This window comes from Urocampus carinirostris, chromosome 6 (genome assembly GCF_059441175.1).
Source record: "Urocampus carinirostris isolate Australia breed hairy pipefish chromosome 6, RoL_Ucar_1.0, whole genome shotgun sequence".
NCBI lineage: Eukaryota > Metazoa > Chordata > Actinopteri > Syngnathiformes > Syngnathidae > Urocampus > Urocampus carinirostris.
Window position 1 is genome coordinate 12,034,945 of NC_142354.1, and position 16,483 is coordinate 12,051,427.

Below are 16,483 nucleotides of genomic sequence, written 5' to 3' on the forward strand. Positions count from 1 at the left end.
TTTCTTTTTTCTAATTTTTTTGGGAGACCCAATTCATAGAGAATATAGCACCAAACTAGTCGTCTTTTGAACCAAATAAAGACTTTCTTTTTAGTGCAAACTTTTCATTGATTTTCTCTTTTTTATCTTTATTTTGTATATATTTTTTGATACATTATTGGTCTGCATTTAGTGCTCAAAATAATCGTTTTTAAATGAAGGGTTTTATTCTCAACATTTACTTTTCCACCAAATAGAACTGTAATGTGTATGGAAACTTGTCATCTTTTTTTCCCTTTTTTTTTTATACGCTTTTTGCTTCATTTGATTGTCACTATTTGACCAAATGTAATGCCAACATAGTCATCAGGATCACACTTCGAACAAGAATACAGGAGACCCAATTAATGGAGAAATTCAGCGCCAAAATAATCGTTTTGACTTTTTAACCTAATAAAAGCGTGTCATCATTTTTCTTATCATGTAAATCAATTGATTTTATTTATTTTTACAGAAGTAAATGGAAGGAGACCAAGAGGAAGGTCACGATTGACGTGGGTGGATGGTGTTATAAGTGCAGTGCAGGAAAGAGGTCTAAATATAATGGAAGCTAGAGCTTTTGTTGGTGATAGGAATGAGTGGAGAGGTGTTGTGAAAGAATTATGGGATGTTTGGACACGTTCTAAGGGATGGGCAGGGCACCTGTATGATGCGACAGGGGTAAACCAGTGAAAACTGTCGGGCCCTGCTGTTGAACAAAGTGTGTTGTGTCACCCTGGCCCTAGTGACAAGGCCGCTTTCTTGTGTCCCGTTTCATCTGGAGGTACGAAAGCATGACCAACTTGGGTGCCGAGGTGCTTACCTTGTTTGGGTGTTTGGGCATTTGCGTTGACCATGGTCCCAAATGTTTGTGTGAGTTTTTTTTTTTTTCCTATTTTTTCTTCTTTGTTTTTGTGTATGTGTTTGTCTTGCTGTCGGTCATCCCTCTTAAGGGATATGACCAGGGTAGATGGATAGATTTTTACTTTTTTGTCTGATTGTCGGCTTAAATTGCGTCCTCAAAATAGTCCTTTTAAAGAGTTTTTTTTCCATCAACGTTTACTTTTCCACCAAGTAAAGTCGTCTTTTGTATGGAAACTTGTCATGTTTTGAATCCTCTATTTCAGCCGTTTTTCTTTGATGGTCATCTATTTGAACCGAACCCATCCTCGACGCCTCTGAATACCCCGACGGATCACATCCCAGCTGTTTATCCCCCCTTTTCGCGTCCTTTGGACGTGACAAATGTCCCCCATTTTCGCTCCTTTTCGAACGCAACGTCCTTTCCCGTCAGTTGGGATGACACACAGACGCAGAGCCCGGCGCGTCGTCCAAACGAGCACCCTATTGGTCCAAAGCCCTCAAAGAGGCAAAAAGGGAAGCCGCTGATTGGCTCTTAGCCAGTCAATAAGGCGGGACTTCTCCAGCGGGGGCGACTGTCAAGATTTGAGGCAAGAAGAAAGCTGCGCACAGGTAAAGAAAAAAGAAGGGGAAAAAAGAGGGGGCTTTTATCCACGATCGGGAACAAAATCTAGGATGGAACTGGAAAGTGGAAAGCAACGCGCTTGAGTGCGAAAAAGACGTGAAAGGAGGAAGAAAGTGTCAACCGTCTGAGGCGGCCACGCTTCTTCCCAAACTTGGACAGCTGCGCGCTCTGCATCCGTCGACAAACAATGAAAGCGTCCAAACGAAGTAAGTGTTTGTTTTTTTTTTACTTCTTCTTTTTGCACCATTTCATTCAAATTTCGTCTAGCTCGTGCAAACTAGAGTGGAAGGTTTTTAGTGTGTTGTGCACGCTCGTTCATGCGCGTGGCCAGCGTGTTTTGTGTTTGATTGCGAGCGGCTAAAGAAGCTAGCTAGCCAAAATGCATCGTTTGGCCATCTGGCCACACGGCGACACGCGGGGCACCCTTTGTGTCCTGCAACACAAAAGAAAAAGGGAAATAATCGATTGGTTTTTAAAAAAAGATAGCGGGGGACGTTTGGGGAAAACGTGCTAGCGTGCAAACGTGTTCGCTAACGGACTCGTGCGATGCTGAGATTTTTTTCTCCTTATTTTTTAATCGCTGTTTTCGATTGACTTGTCATTTCCCTTTACTCTTACATATGTTTATATTCGTCTTTGATTGTGTTTCTCTCTTTCTACGTGCTTTTAGATGAAAAAAAAAAGTTTTCTGTTGTTTGACAAAAGCCAGGCAGACAATGTGACTCGTGCTGCAAAATGCTTGTCATTAAAGGGGCTTTTTTTAATCATTCAAAACAGTTAAAATTACAAACACAAGTTTATTTGAATTCAGGTCAACGAAAGACGATTTTTTTTTTTGTTTATTGACGGCGATAGTTATTTCGTCGCGACCGGAAACTCTTTGGACAGTGTTGTTTCGCAACGAACGATTCTGATTGGTCAGCCGACGTCGCGAGGAATTCTTTCGCCTCCCGTGAATCGGCTCCCTTAAGTCTTATAATTGTTTTGTCCCTGAAAGGCAAAAAACAAATGAACGCAAGTTTTGGTTATGTTCCACACATCAAAGGACAAATAAGTCTGTTTTTTAAATGTCCATCAGACGTTCTAGCGTGCAAACTTATTTGCTAAAAGGCTGGTGTCCATACCTGTAAAATATTCTACTTACTAACGCCATCTTTTGGCTGAAATCATCATTGCACCCTCTGTCAAGCTGCTTGTATGGCGCGTGCATGCACGTGTCTCTCTTCATCTCTTTGGGGGTTTGGGTTGGCATTCAGACTGTATTTGAATTGGCCCCTTTCTTACTTTCACCACTTTCATCCTCGAATTTAAAAAAACCCAAACACGCACTTTAAACTACTCTGCATGATAGTTTGTGAAATTGTAAAATCTAAATAATGTCTTGCAGCTAGTCTGGAATGTAAACAAGCAGTTTTGTATCCCATTTATTGAAGAATTGATCACTTACCAAGCAGGTTATGCATCAAGATTTCTCTCTAAGACTTTTAACGTTTACTGAATAGAGTTGGGGTTGGGGGGAAAAATGAAAAAGACTTCTGATGTTGTGTGTACATCACATCTAAAGTGAGGGGAGCCTTGTAAAGCTGGCTTTCACTTGGGGTTGAGTCTGTCCGCGACATGGTACCTTATTTTACATTTTCCGCATTATAAGAAAATGGATGCCAAAACTGAAGCCCTGCCCAGCTCAATAACAACCGTTACTCAAGTTTGCGCGTTCAAGGGCCTTTATGTCTAACAGGATTTTTTAAGCACTTACAGTAAGGGCCTTTTCTGTTTTTATGAAAAAATAAAAATCAGCATCTAGCAATCAGCTTGTCATGTATCTAGCAATGTGTATTGTACACTTTTTAGCAACTCAGTGGAAATTAAGTAATTTATTCATTTTTGATGTTTCTTTTTTGGTTTTCCACTAATATCTCAATTTCGGTGATTTATCAATACTTACACTTTATTATCCACGTAAAATAAGTGATCTTAATTGCAAGACCTTAACACGTCTGGGCATTTAAACAGGTTAAAACGGTGCTTTGACCAAAAACTACATTTCCCATGATGCCCGTAGACTACGATATTCGCAAAATACCGGCTCAGCGCAGCTACACACCAATACATGTATCCGTGTATTCATGAGTCGAATTGAGAAGTAAATTATAGTAAAAAAATGAAGATTTTGTCATACAGAGATGCCTGTTCATACGACATTAATTTGTACCCAGGTTGTCTTCTTTCTGGAATTGCTTATATTTTGGGCAATCTCCAATATAAAATAACTGAAAACCGATTAATTTATTCCCTGCCTCTCAAATAGCATCCTTGGGAACCCAAGTAGCTATAAAACAAATATCAGTGATCATTGAAAACAGATTAAAACGGTAACTAAACATTAAATACAGTAGTAAGTAAATAGTTTAAAGCTCCCGTCTCTTGTGGTAACGTCTGGATTCCTGTAATTCTCGCAGCTTCCAGTTGCCTCACCCTCTCACAGCAATTTCTTTCCAGTTCGATTTTTGAAGTACTGTTTTCTTTGAAAACTCTAACGGTTAGTTGGCAAATTAGGCAGATGCGGCTGTTTTGGATTTTGGTGGAAAAATACAAAAATTTCCCGTTGTCTTGAAAGCAGCGGCCCTCATAGTCAACTTTCGTTTTTTTTTAAATTACAGTTCGCCATGTCGGAAATGGAGTGGGACAAAATTCTCGCAGAAAGCCAATGGCAAGGTGGCCAAAAGGCTACTGACATCATCTGGTGAAATGGCGTTTTTTATTTTATTTTTTATTCGTACAGATGTAGGTTAAAATTGATTACGGGCTGTTACTGGCCCCTGGGCCGGACTCTGGACATGCCTGCCCTACACTAAGGAGTACTTACATTTTTTTTAGATACCATTCAATTATTTAGTTCCATTCATAATTTACATCAGGCCCTTTGAGGGCAGCAATTACGCTGATGTGACCCTTGGTGAAAATAAGTTTGACAACCCTGACCTAAAACATAATTGTTTAGTGAAGTAACTGTAACAAGATGTTTGGCTCTCGATGTGTAGCAGCAAAACAATGCCAAGTGGTCCGACAATGTGTTTTGTAATTATTGGGTTCCGAGATAAAAGAGAAAAATGAGACTTGAAAGGTATTGTTCGGATAAATCGGCAAGATATTATTCCCGAATGAAGAGTCTGATGGGTGAAATACTACCAGTAAAAAATGAGAAGCTCTCCAAAGGAGTTGTAAATTAACCCTTTAATGTTCCGACACTGGGGATTCGCGATGATGCTGACTCGTTTAAAAAAAATCCACCAAAAAGCATCTCTGCATCAATAGACGTGTTTAGCCCCATAATTCCTGTTAACAAATAAACAGACTAGTAATATTATTTTCTCTAGGCCTTTGGCATCCAAACTGTGGCTGACATTGTTTTGGGCCAATTGCAGGTTTTGTTCTACATTCCACATCTGGCATTAGCCTATACAGGGCCTGTATTGCTGAAAAGGACCTGCCTCTTTTACCTCAGAATAACTTTAGCCAATAGTGACTGATTCAAATGATGATTGACCAATGAAATACTGAAGATATGGAGATGTCCCTATTGTACTCAAATTAGACCCTGGAATGAGTGTGCGTAAGGCCACTAGTGATTTATTTTACGCACCATTTTAATCGCAAGTGTGCACAATGATTGATTTGACTTCTGGAAAGAGAAGTCAAGCGTTTACAAGTCTTTCACAATGTCTGACAAATTGGCCCAAGCAAAACACAAATTTGCAAATATTTTAGTGTAGTAAAGCGGTCGTCTCCAAATGGTCACCTTTGAAAACGCCTAAACTTGCCCTTAGAAAATAGTGTAGAATTCGATGTTTAGTTTTTCAGGATGTGATCTTTCAATTATATCATTTACTTTTTGCCTAATTATCAGCCCAAATTTATTCTTCAAAATAATTTTTATTTTTTTTCAACGTTCACTTTTTGATTAAACAAAGATGCATCTTTTCATCTGTTAGCTATTGTCTCACTTGTTTTCGGGCTAGGATGCTACACTCATAAGAATTCAGGTGAGAATGAAAACCAAACTCTGATTACTCAATGTTGTTGGCGCTTGCAGTGATTATTTCAATTTTGGGAAAAACTTGAGTGTTACCTTTTGAAAGGAGAGTCAATTTTTCTCCAAATGGTTTAAAAATGGGATTCAATTTACTTTGGGTGCTTCCCTAATTTGAGATTTTAGGGGAATTTCAACGGGACGCTAAGGAGTTAAAGTGTTTTTGGGGTGAGGTATGCTAGTAGCGAGTGTGCACGAGGTGAAAAGGGCTTACTTCTTCTGTTGGACTCGCTCAATGGAGTCCTGCAGCAGCCACTGTGATGTTGATATGCACACAATCTCCTTTGTGAGGACAGGCGCTGCCCTGCGGGGTCAGGTTTCACTCAGCTACCGCAAGAGAAGACATTTAGTGCATTCTGTGGCCCCCGGCCCCTCACCCATGGGATACGGCATGCTCCATTTTTGAAGGGGAGAGTCCCTCCTTTGGCCACCTTGTGTTGTTCTCATTTTAAGAAACCATCTTTGTACTTTTTTTATGCAGCTTACATGGAAATGCGCAAAAAGACGTTTCATTGTTTTCTACTGTTGCGGTCCATTGATGAAAAGTTGTAACATTTTAAAATTAAATATGATCTAAGGGGATTGGTTTTTTTTCTCTTCGTTTTAAATTCTACCTGAGCAGTCTTGGCTCAAATATCTTCATTTTTAAAACCTGGGATTACTTTTTCTTTTTTGCAGGGGGGTGGTCCACTACTCAGATTAAAGCAAATGTTTTTCATATACCAGTGTCTGAAACTCGTGACTAAAAGTTAGCGGACACCAGGGCAGAAAACTCTGAAAAGTTGCCTGCCCCATTTTTCACAAATTGAAACACAATAAGACAACTCATCGCAAAAAAACCATTGTTGCAAAGTATTGAGGATTGATAATCAGAATATATAACGAAACAACTCTTTAAAATTTAGGTTTATTATAAATCTAATTCTAACATTCATTGCATGTATATGACATCGCTGTTTTCCATCTGCCATCAGTATGTCCCTGTTTTAACTCCTCTTCATTCGTGCAATGTTTGCGTTGCGTCGTCTGCTACAAGCCACGGGAACTCCTCTCTCCGCGATGCTTTTAATGTACGTTTACGTTTTGTAGCGTCATCAATTTTGTTAGCTTCTTTTCAATCTTTAGACTTGATTCCTAACCAATTCTCCATTTTTCTTGTGTTCTCTGAGCGTCTACTTTGGAAAATGATGTGTAAATGCACGACCTTATAACGCTCGGGAAAGTCTGGAAGTGGAATTAATCGAAGCAGTCTTCTGATCGGCTGCAGAGTATGCAAATCGCCAAACGAACAGAAATTCGGAAATTTCCAAAACCAAGATTTCGGAATAAAACGTTTTATTTATTTAAAAAAAAATTCCTCCAAAAAGTTTTCGACCACCCGGGCAGAGATGTTTTGTAAGCTGTACGCCCGACGTGAAAGTTATTTCAAACTCTGCATATACTGTAGACCCCCAGCATACAACATCTAGCCCTTCTGGGATAGAGATTGCAAAAATGTCGTGTAGACGGGGATCTAAACCCGAGGTAGTGACTAAATGATGGGCCCTGACATGCCGGTACACCAGATAAAAGAATAACAGGAATCAAGAAATTTCATGCATCTTTGGTGTTGCATGACTTGAACTGGTGCAGCAGTGTAGCGGGTGGAGACACCATATTACGTTGCTTCATTCTCCTCATTATTGTTGATAATTATCCAGGTTGCAACTAGGGTTATGGCCATGTAATTTAACGAAAGTAGTTATTCTTTTGCCTTCTTAGTATTGTTCGACAATTGCAAGCTTTATTTCCTTGGTCATTTGTCTAAGAGCCTCTTCTTGCGTAAAATGTTGCTCTTTAAATGCTAGTAGGGAAAATAAATCATAATCTTTCATCCATTCAATATTTGGCAGCTCTGCTTGTTTGTGATCCTTGATAATCGTGAGCTTCCTTTCCATGGTTAGCGTGTTTTGCTTCTTTCTTTATCATCACTAGAGGATTCAATCAATATTGTAGGTTTTTTTTTGTGATTTACATTTGTATGAGCCGCTTCATGCTACGAGGGAAAACAAATAATAATTGCTTCTTTCTTTAGCATCACTGCAAACTTTGGGAACAATACCAAATAAATCAAGTATAAAAGGACAGTATTGTATAGCTAACTTGCCAAGTAGTTATCAAGCTCACGTGAGTCCAAACAAGTCAAGTCCTGTTTATTTGTGGCGCCCTTAATTAGTCTCGAAGGGCTGCATAGACCACAGACTATTATGACACCATCCCCTGATCTAAAACCTACATGAGGGCAAGGAAAAACTCAAAAACCTCAACATGAGGAAAAAGAAAAAACCTTGAGAAGGGACCGCACATGAACAAGGAACCAAAGGCTGTCATGATGTGGACAAATAGCAGAGAGGCATTTGAGAACTTCTGAATTGTATTGGTTTTCGGGCACATTAAATCATTTGTTGTAGTACAGTAGGAATTGTTGTTAATAAGGCCGCCAAAACATCTTATTCCACTGTAAAGTGGAAATGTAAGATGGGGACACTGCATTCTGGGGACCTATTCTACTAGATCAGGGGTGTCAAACAGGCGGCCCGCGGGCTGGATCAGGCCCTCTAAGGGATTGAATCCGGCCCGCGAGACAACGCTTGGAGAAGCACAAGATAAAAATGAGCTGCAGGTTGAAATATGTCCACTTAATGTTGCCAAAGCTAGGTGCCTCTCACAAACGCTCTGCTTGTATTTCTTCCTCTCTCTCGCTCTCTCTCTCACGCTCTCTTTCACTTTCTCTGTTTCTCTTTTTCTCTTTCTTTGTTCCTCTTTGTCACTTTCTCTCTCTGTCTTTTTACCTTCTTTGCTCTCTTCCTTTCCCCTCTCTTACTATTTCTCTTTTTATCTCTTCTGTTTCTTTCTCTCTCTCTCTCTCTTTCTCTTTCTTTCTCTTTATCTCTTCTGTTTCTTCTTTCTTTGTCCCACCCTCTCTACTTTTCTGTCCCCCTCTCACTCTTATTTTTTTCTCTCTTTTTTCTTTCTCTCTAATCTACTAGTCCGGCCCCTGAGAGAATGTATGTTCTATTGTGTGGCCCCCGCGTTAAAACGAGTTTGACACCCCTGTACTAGATAATCAAAAGCCATTTAATTCGAGGGTTTGCCTTGCATGTAATGTATGCAGTATCCTCGTTCTCAATTTGATCGTATTGTTCTTTTCTTCTAGCACTAGCCGCCGAAGAAGAGCGCCGAACGGAGCAGGAGCAATCTTCTGCCATGTCGGACAGCGATGAGGGTTCTCCCCTGGACCTTTCCGGCCGGGGTCTCTTTGGGAAGCGGCGTCGCCGTGGCAACCTGCCCAAAGAAGCCGTACAGATCTTGAGGAGCTGGCTTTTCGAGCATCGCCTCAACGCGTACCCATCGGAGCAGGAAAAACTACATTTGTCCGGCCAGACAAACCTCTCCGTGCTGCAGGTAGGAAGGGTTGTTAAAACACTCGCTGCCAAGGACGGGTTTAGACGTCAAATCTGTGATTTTATTGTTTTAGTAGGGTTTTTTGTAAAATAATAAATAATTGACCCTGCTGCAGGTAGACTGGAATTTACAATGTCCTGTGCCACGGATGGGCGTAGGTGTTAAACCGTGTTTCATTATTTTTGAAAGGTATTGAAGAAGAAAAAGGGTGCGAATAGTTAAATGGGAATTTACACTGTTCAATGCCACAGACGGGTGCAGACATTAATAGTGTGTTTCATGTAGCTCAGGTGTAGGGAACCTTTTTGACCCAAAGATCCACAAAAGTATTAAATATTTTAATTTTTTTCTTGAGGGAGCCCCACTATATTTCACGACAAAATTCAATACAATCGCCATACCCGCTGAACAATATTTGTTCACATTTTATTTCACTCTGTGATGTTTGATGGTTTGATAAAATGTATTGAATAATATTAACGCCAGAGCCTGTGTCCCATATAAATATACCACTTTAAATTTGTCCCTCCCGCAGTTACTTAAGAGTGTTAAGTGTTATTCTGACCCTCCATTTTTGTCCTAAATGTTTTCAAAACAAGGTGCGAGCAAAGTTCTTTCGTGAAAATGTCACTAAATACTGCAAACCACGATACCAAAGTATTTAACTTTAGGGTAGACGTCACTTGGCAAGAAGGAGTGAGCGCGTACGGTCGGTGTATGGCTCTGCCCCGTCCTACCGCTCACCCTATCAAGTTGCTCTGGGTGCTTTGCTAGAGCCTTTGGGGGAAATGTTTGTTTTGTGGCTCTTCATAAAGTGTCTCAACAATGAGCATATAGTGTTGAATGAGCTTCCATATAAAGGATGGTTTAGTGACCTTGACTGTAAATTGTAGTTGAAATCGTGTCCTACATATACTTGATCGAAACCCATTTGGGCCAATGTAGTCTTTGGTTGGCGTGTGTGTCAATTCAAGTTTTATTTTATCTCCAAGCCATATGTACTTATGGAAAGGGCCATATAGGGCTTGCAAACCATTGGTTACGGACCCCTGTTGTAACTGAATGTTAAAGAAAACAATCAAAAGGTCTTAAAACCAAAACCAATAAGTCATTTTTTCATGCATCGTGATAAAAATGCTTCATGAATGTGGCAGAAGAGTTCTTTGGAGCCAGTAGTTGCTTATCTGCCAGTTTTGACTCAAGTACTGCAAACATCCCTTTTATTTATTTTTTTAAATGTCTCAAACTTTGGAGAGAGCTATGTTTTTCAGATGGGAAGTTTTCAACTGGACAAAATAGGATTTTAAAAAATATAGTTAGAAACACAATGGTTAAAAAAAGGCGTACAAAAAGCCTTTTTATTCTTATTTCATTTTTTTCATTTCCTCCTGTGCCGTTAATGCAGTGGGATGACTGGAATGCGTATTGGCCGACTTTGTCTTGTGGCTCAATATTTCGAGCGCAAAGCTTCATCATTGCCATGTGTTTGAAGGAGCTTGCACCGCCAACGGGGCCGAAGTCACGTCCTGAAATATGAAAAATACCTCAAATGAGACGATGTGTCTGTCATGAGATCATTATTTGCTTCCTGGCTTGTAATTTGATTTTTTTTTTTATCACGAATAATAACCCTGTAGAACCCATTTTTTCGGGTTAAAATGATCCAATTTATGTGACTGATTTCTCTTTGCAGTGTGCATGTAGATTAGTAAAACGGGAGTGAATAAATTGGTTCAGTTTTTGTGTTTATTTTCAAAGGATAATAGGTTAAAAAAAATCAAATATTATTCCTAACTGGAAAGTAAAAACGCTGTATTGGGGATTGCTGTATCCTGGGTGGTTACTGCACAATGGACCATAAATAATACAAATTTAACATACATTGTGTAATCAAAAATGTGTTTAAACTTCAGTAGACGGTCTAAAAAGGATTTTGAACTTGCAAGGAGAACAGGGAGAGAAGCCCTTAGATAAAGTCCAAAACGTTCTATCTGCCCTCCCCTGATTTTTTTCTTTTTATTACTTCTACAACAAAAGCAGATCCACTCAATCCAATTGTGTCTCCTCTAGGTGAGCCTCATGTGGTTTTAAATGAATACAAAATTCATTACCATAAGAGTTTTTGTTTAAATCCGTGTTTATAATAGTTTATATATATTTGCTTATTATTGATTGTATTACACCTAGGAGGCACGAAATAATACACTGTCCCTTTAATCAAATCTGAGCTCTTTTATGTCACCATATTTTTTCCCCAATATTTTTATTGAATTTTTCATACACATTTTTAGGAAGAGATGACTGTATGATTTCAGGAAAAAAATGCCATAATTATTTTTTTAAGTCCCTTGTACAATGAACTAAAATAATACTGAAAGGATTTGGCTTCTTCATGATGCCCGTGCAAGTACGTGCACTTCTTAGAAGCGCTCAAATAAACCTTTCTTGGATTTTGGTTTGGCGTTTGGACTCTACTTTAAGAAGACCTCTTTTTACTTTCATGCTAGGAAATGGAAACCGAATCAAAATTCCGGGGAAGAGCATCATGTAGCTCTCCGGTAGCCCCCATTCATCCTACCTAGTGTGTTCTGCTCCAAACAGCTTTGCTAAAAGTAAGATAACAGCGAATAAGCACTGTGGAAAATAAGTTTAAGGGCTCCTCAGTTGGGCATTGTTAACCTCTCTATTAGGTATGTGTTAACTTCCAACCTTTTTAAGGACACCTCAAACGATGCACCCCAATTTTAAATTCCTAAAAATACCGTTTTCTTCCAGATCTGCAACTGGTTTATCAACGCCCGGCGTCGCCTGCTGCCTGACCTGCTGCGAAAGGACGGCAAAGACCCCACCAAGTTTACGGTTTCCCGCAAGCTCACCGGTAAGACCGAGGGCCTCCTGTCGCCAGAAGGGGGAGCCGACTCCCTCGATCGGCCCCCGCATTCGGGCCCGGGCTCCGCCCAACAGCGCCCGTCGGTCATTCGCTCCACCCCCACTTTGGACTTTAGCAAGGACGGCTCCATCCGAGCCCTGATGAGATTGGACACCAAAAAACTTCTGAAAGAGGCCGAGGAGCAAGGGGCCAACCAGGCGGCAGTGAGTCCGAGTGGCGGGTTTTTTAACACCCCACCCCCAACGCCCCCCGAACTCGTCCCCACTCAGGACTTTCGGGATTTGAGGCTTCTGGTGGATGCGGCGCTGCTCAGGGCGGCAGAACAAGAGAAGCAGGTCCAAAAAGAGGTCGTAAAGACTGCAGAAGTGGAGCCACAGAACGACATGGGGCCCACGCCGCCTCCCGAAGACCAGCAACAGATTTTGGATCCGTGCCGGGTGCAGAGCCTCATGGAAAAGGCTATGACTGCGCCGGTGGATGCTCCCCAGACTTTGGTGACATCCGAGCCAGCTTCGGTGCTCATATCTGCTCCGAAAGTAATCTGGAATCCGATGGAGGAGGGCAGAAAGCAGCTGAAGGCGGTGGCAGTTTTTGGGCAGGTCAAGTTGGAGAAGCAAGATCCAGCTCCAATCCAGAGTCCTGGCTCTACCTCCACAAGCCAGGCCTCGCCAGTCACCGTTGCTATGGTTTCAACGGCCCCGCCTCCTAGCCTCCCTTCCTTCACCAGTCCGGTTTACATCCCCTTCCACAAATCTCATCTGTTCCCCTTCACCGTCTCGTCACCAGCATCGCCCCCCTCGGTCCAGAACCAGAACAAAGACCCATCTCAGCTCCTCAAATCATCCAAACCGACAGTGGCCCCGCTCTTAAGCTTCTCCCCTCACTCGTCCGTCAGCGCCCAGATGAACTCGCCCGGCGTGTGGAGCATGGTCCACGCGGACCCCATGCCTTCGGGCCCCATGCAGGTGGTGAAGGCCCCCAGCACAGGGTGGGGCCCGCAGCGCACGGCTTGCACTCAGTGAGGGTAAAGTGGTCGTTTTTCTCTTTTTTTGAGAGGGGGAAGACTAAAGAACAAATCCCTACTCCTCCTTGAGTTGAAGATGCAGGACTTCTTGTTTTAGATGTCAGACTATTTACCCTCCAAGAGCTGCTGGTTCAAGCAACTTTTCCTTTTTCAAAGGAGAAGCCAAGCCACAAAAATCGTGACGTTTTTCTGCAGTCGTACTTGTCTAATCACAGTTCTCTGGTGAGTAGAAAATGGATACGTCGACAAAATGCACCCGATTTAATAATCACCGCTTGGACGTTTTTGATTCATCCAAGATGGAATGAAAAAAAAAATTTTTTACAGCTGGCATAAATACAAAAATGACGTGTAGTGCCGTCAGTAGCTCATAGCGTCTCCACCAGGATGCTGTGATTAGACATGTTTGGGTGCACAGAAGCCCATTTTTCGCCTTTTGTTAAAACCAACCACTACTCGTTGAGTTGACGACATACACGACTTTTTGTTATTGATGTCAGATTATCTGCTGGCTAAGGAAAATTTCCTTAAACTGGAAGACACCCACACTTACTCTTTACCAGGGGTCTCATACTCAATGGAGTTGGGGGGCCGCCAAAGTAGGAGGTGACTGATGTGAGGCCAGAAGGCGTTTTCAACCAAAGCAACACTGATATGAACAAATTCCGCTGTTCTTAAAGGGACAGTGTTTTACATTTGTCCACTAGATGTTGCTGTTGTTTTTAGTGCAACCGAAATGAGTCCAAGGAAGATTACAAACTATGGAGACTGTAAGTGAGCAAAACAGCACCCTTTTTCTTTCAATTTCTACCCAGCCTTTCTCAACAAAAGACCAAAAAAGGAATCAATTTTTCTTAAAAGAAATTCAAAATGGAGAAGAAGAAATATGAAAGAGGCAAAAAAAGAAATGTCAATGAATAGAAAAGTAGGGTTAAGAAACCGTAAAAGGAAATTGGAGAAAAAAGAAATACAACAATCGAAGAAATTGAATCGAAAAAAAATACTAAGTTATACCTTTTTTTTCCCCCTTTTTTTTTCTCTTTTGTTCCAAAATTACTATGGTGCGTTTTTGTCCCTTTAAGTCTCCAAATCTCGTCTTCCTCCGTTGTGTTTTTAGCGCTCTTCTTTGACGTGGCAGAATGCGGCAACATCTAGTGGAAAAAAATAATACACACTGTCCCCTTTAACTTTCATAATTAGGTGGGGGGCCTCAAACTATTGTCCTGTGGGCCGCAATTGGCCCACTGGCCGTGAGTGTCAGGCCCCTGCTTTTGACGACAATGTGTTCTGCAGCTTTCTGGTGAGTGGAAATGGAATTTCGCCACAAAAAGCATTACAAACTTGGATACGCCCAGCATAGAAAAATAATCTGTATGACTGTCGGTGGCACCGAACACGTTAACTAGAATCTCATGATTCCTCTAGTTTGGTTGCATGAATGCACATGTTTTTTAATTTTTGGGACGGACAAAAAACACATCACTCCTCATTGAGGTTGACAACATTCAGGGCTTTTGAAATGTCAAATTATCCCCTGGTGATAGGACCTGTCATTTTTTAAAGGGAAAGTCAACCTCCAAATTTTCTGCAGCTGCACTCGTCTAATCGCGGCTTTCTGGGGAGTGGAAATTGAATTTTGCTGAAAAAAGCAATTCTAGCTTATTTAGAGCAAGCATTAAAGAAAGACTATCAGTGGTACTGAACGTGTTAACCTGAATGCTGTGATGACAAGTGTTTGGTACCATGAATGCAATTTTTGGGGTATTTTGGGGACACATGTCAGGGTATCTGCTCTTTTAAGCAACTTTTCCATTTTTAAGGGGGAAGTCAACCACTAAATACTCTTGACAATAGCGTTTTTTTGCAGCCTCACTTGTTTAATCACAACTTTCTGGTGAGTGGAAATTGAATTTTACTGCAAAAAGCAATACTAACTCATTTAGAGCGAGCATTAAAGAAAAAGTCTGTCGCTGGCACTGGATGTGTTAACCAGAATGCTGTGATTAAACGTGTTTGGTACCATGACTGCCATATTTGGGACAGATATTATGTTATCTGCTGTTTTAAGCAACTTTTCCATTCCTATAGGGGAAGTCAACCCCCAAATACTCTTGACAATAGTGTTTCCTGCAGCCTCACTTGTCTAATCACAGGTTTCTGGTGAGTGGAAATTAAATTTTGCTGCAAAAAGCTATACTAGCTCGTTTTGAGCCAGCATTAAAAGAAAGACTGTCAGTGGCATGAATGTATAAAGCAGAACGCCGAGATTACACATGTTTGGTTGCATGACTGTTCATTTTCGTTTTTGAGATGAATGTCAGATGATCTGCCGTTTAAACCAACTTGTCCTGTCATAAAGGGGAAGTCAACCCCCCAAAATTTTTGACAATAGCGTTTCCTTGCAGCCACGCTTATCTAATAACAGCTTCTTGGTGGACGGGAACTGAATTTTCTCACAATAAGCAATACAAACCTACCAACAACCAGCATAGAAAAAGAGAATACGTAAGCAGCACAGAACGCATTGATCTTAATGCCGTGATTAGACGATTCGCGTAAACGAAAGCCTATTTTTGCCCCTTTTGGGACACACTCAAATAAACACAACTCATTGCGGATGAGGACAGTTTAAGATGTCAGATTTTCTGCTGGTTAGAGCAACTTGTCCATTCTTAAAGGGGAAGTCAACCCCCAAATATTCTCGACAATAGCGTTTCCTGCAGCCGCACAGTTTATTAGTCTGCGGGAATTGAATTTTCTTGCAAAAGCAATACAAACTTACTCACAACCAGCATTAAATTGAAATACGTGTATAGCCGTCTGCGGCACAGAACGGGTTGATCAGGAGGCAGTGATTAGACGAGTCTGGTATACCGAAGCCGATTTTTGCCCCTTTTGGGGACACACTCAAACAACTCATTGAGTTGAGCATGTCTGATTATCTGCTGGTTAAAGCAACTTGTCATGTCTTAAGGGGAAGCCTATTCCAATCGCCACGATTCTACTGATTTCCGGCGAGTGGAAATGCCAAAAAGCAATACAAACAATTTTGCAGCATTAAAAAAAACGACGTGTATAGCTGTCCGTGGCGCAGAATGTGTTTATCGGATGTGTTTGGGTGCATGCAAAGAATTTTTTTTTTTTTTTTTTTTTTTTTTTTTTTTTTTTTTTTTTTTTTTTTTGTGGAATGAACATCTGCTGTAAGCATCACTATGTACATTCAGCGCACATAATTAGCAAAACGCGGTTGGTAGCGATCGTTTCTCGAATGTATGGAAAACAAAACAGTCGGATCGATTTGACCATTGAAAGGATCCTCAGAGTCTGGTTTTCCAGGCCAGGATTAACTGGAGTAAACCGTTTCCACCATCGCCATTCGTTTGTTTTCCTAGCCAAAGCATTTTCGTGAGTTTTTCTAACAGTATTGTCTTTCAAACGCCCCCCCCCCCCCCCCCCCCCCGATCTGTGCTTTAGAAATGTCCGATTATTCATGAAATCGTAGTTTCCGTGAAACTGTCTTTAGGATAACGG

General features: G+C 41.1%; 1 protein-coding gene across 1 annotated transcript; it reads left to right on the forward strand.

Annotated features, from left to right (window-relative positions):
• The first annotated feature begins 1,469 nt into the window (after window positions 1-1,469).
• On the forward strand, window positions 1,470-14,977 carry tgif2 (TGFB-induced factor homeobox 2). Its single transcript, XM_088337900.1, has 3 exons — window positions 1,470-1,710; window positions 8,791-9,038; window positions 11,814-14,977. Exons 1-3 carry the CDS (start codon window positions 1,692-1,694, stop codon window positions 12,948-12,950), a joined length of 1,404 nt encoding a protein of 467 aa, XP_088194026.1. The 5' UTR covers window positions 1,470-1,691; the 3' UTR covers window positions 12,951-14,977.
• Window positions 14,978-16,483: the final 1,506 nt, after the last annotated feature.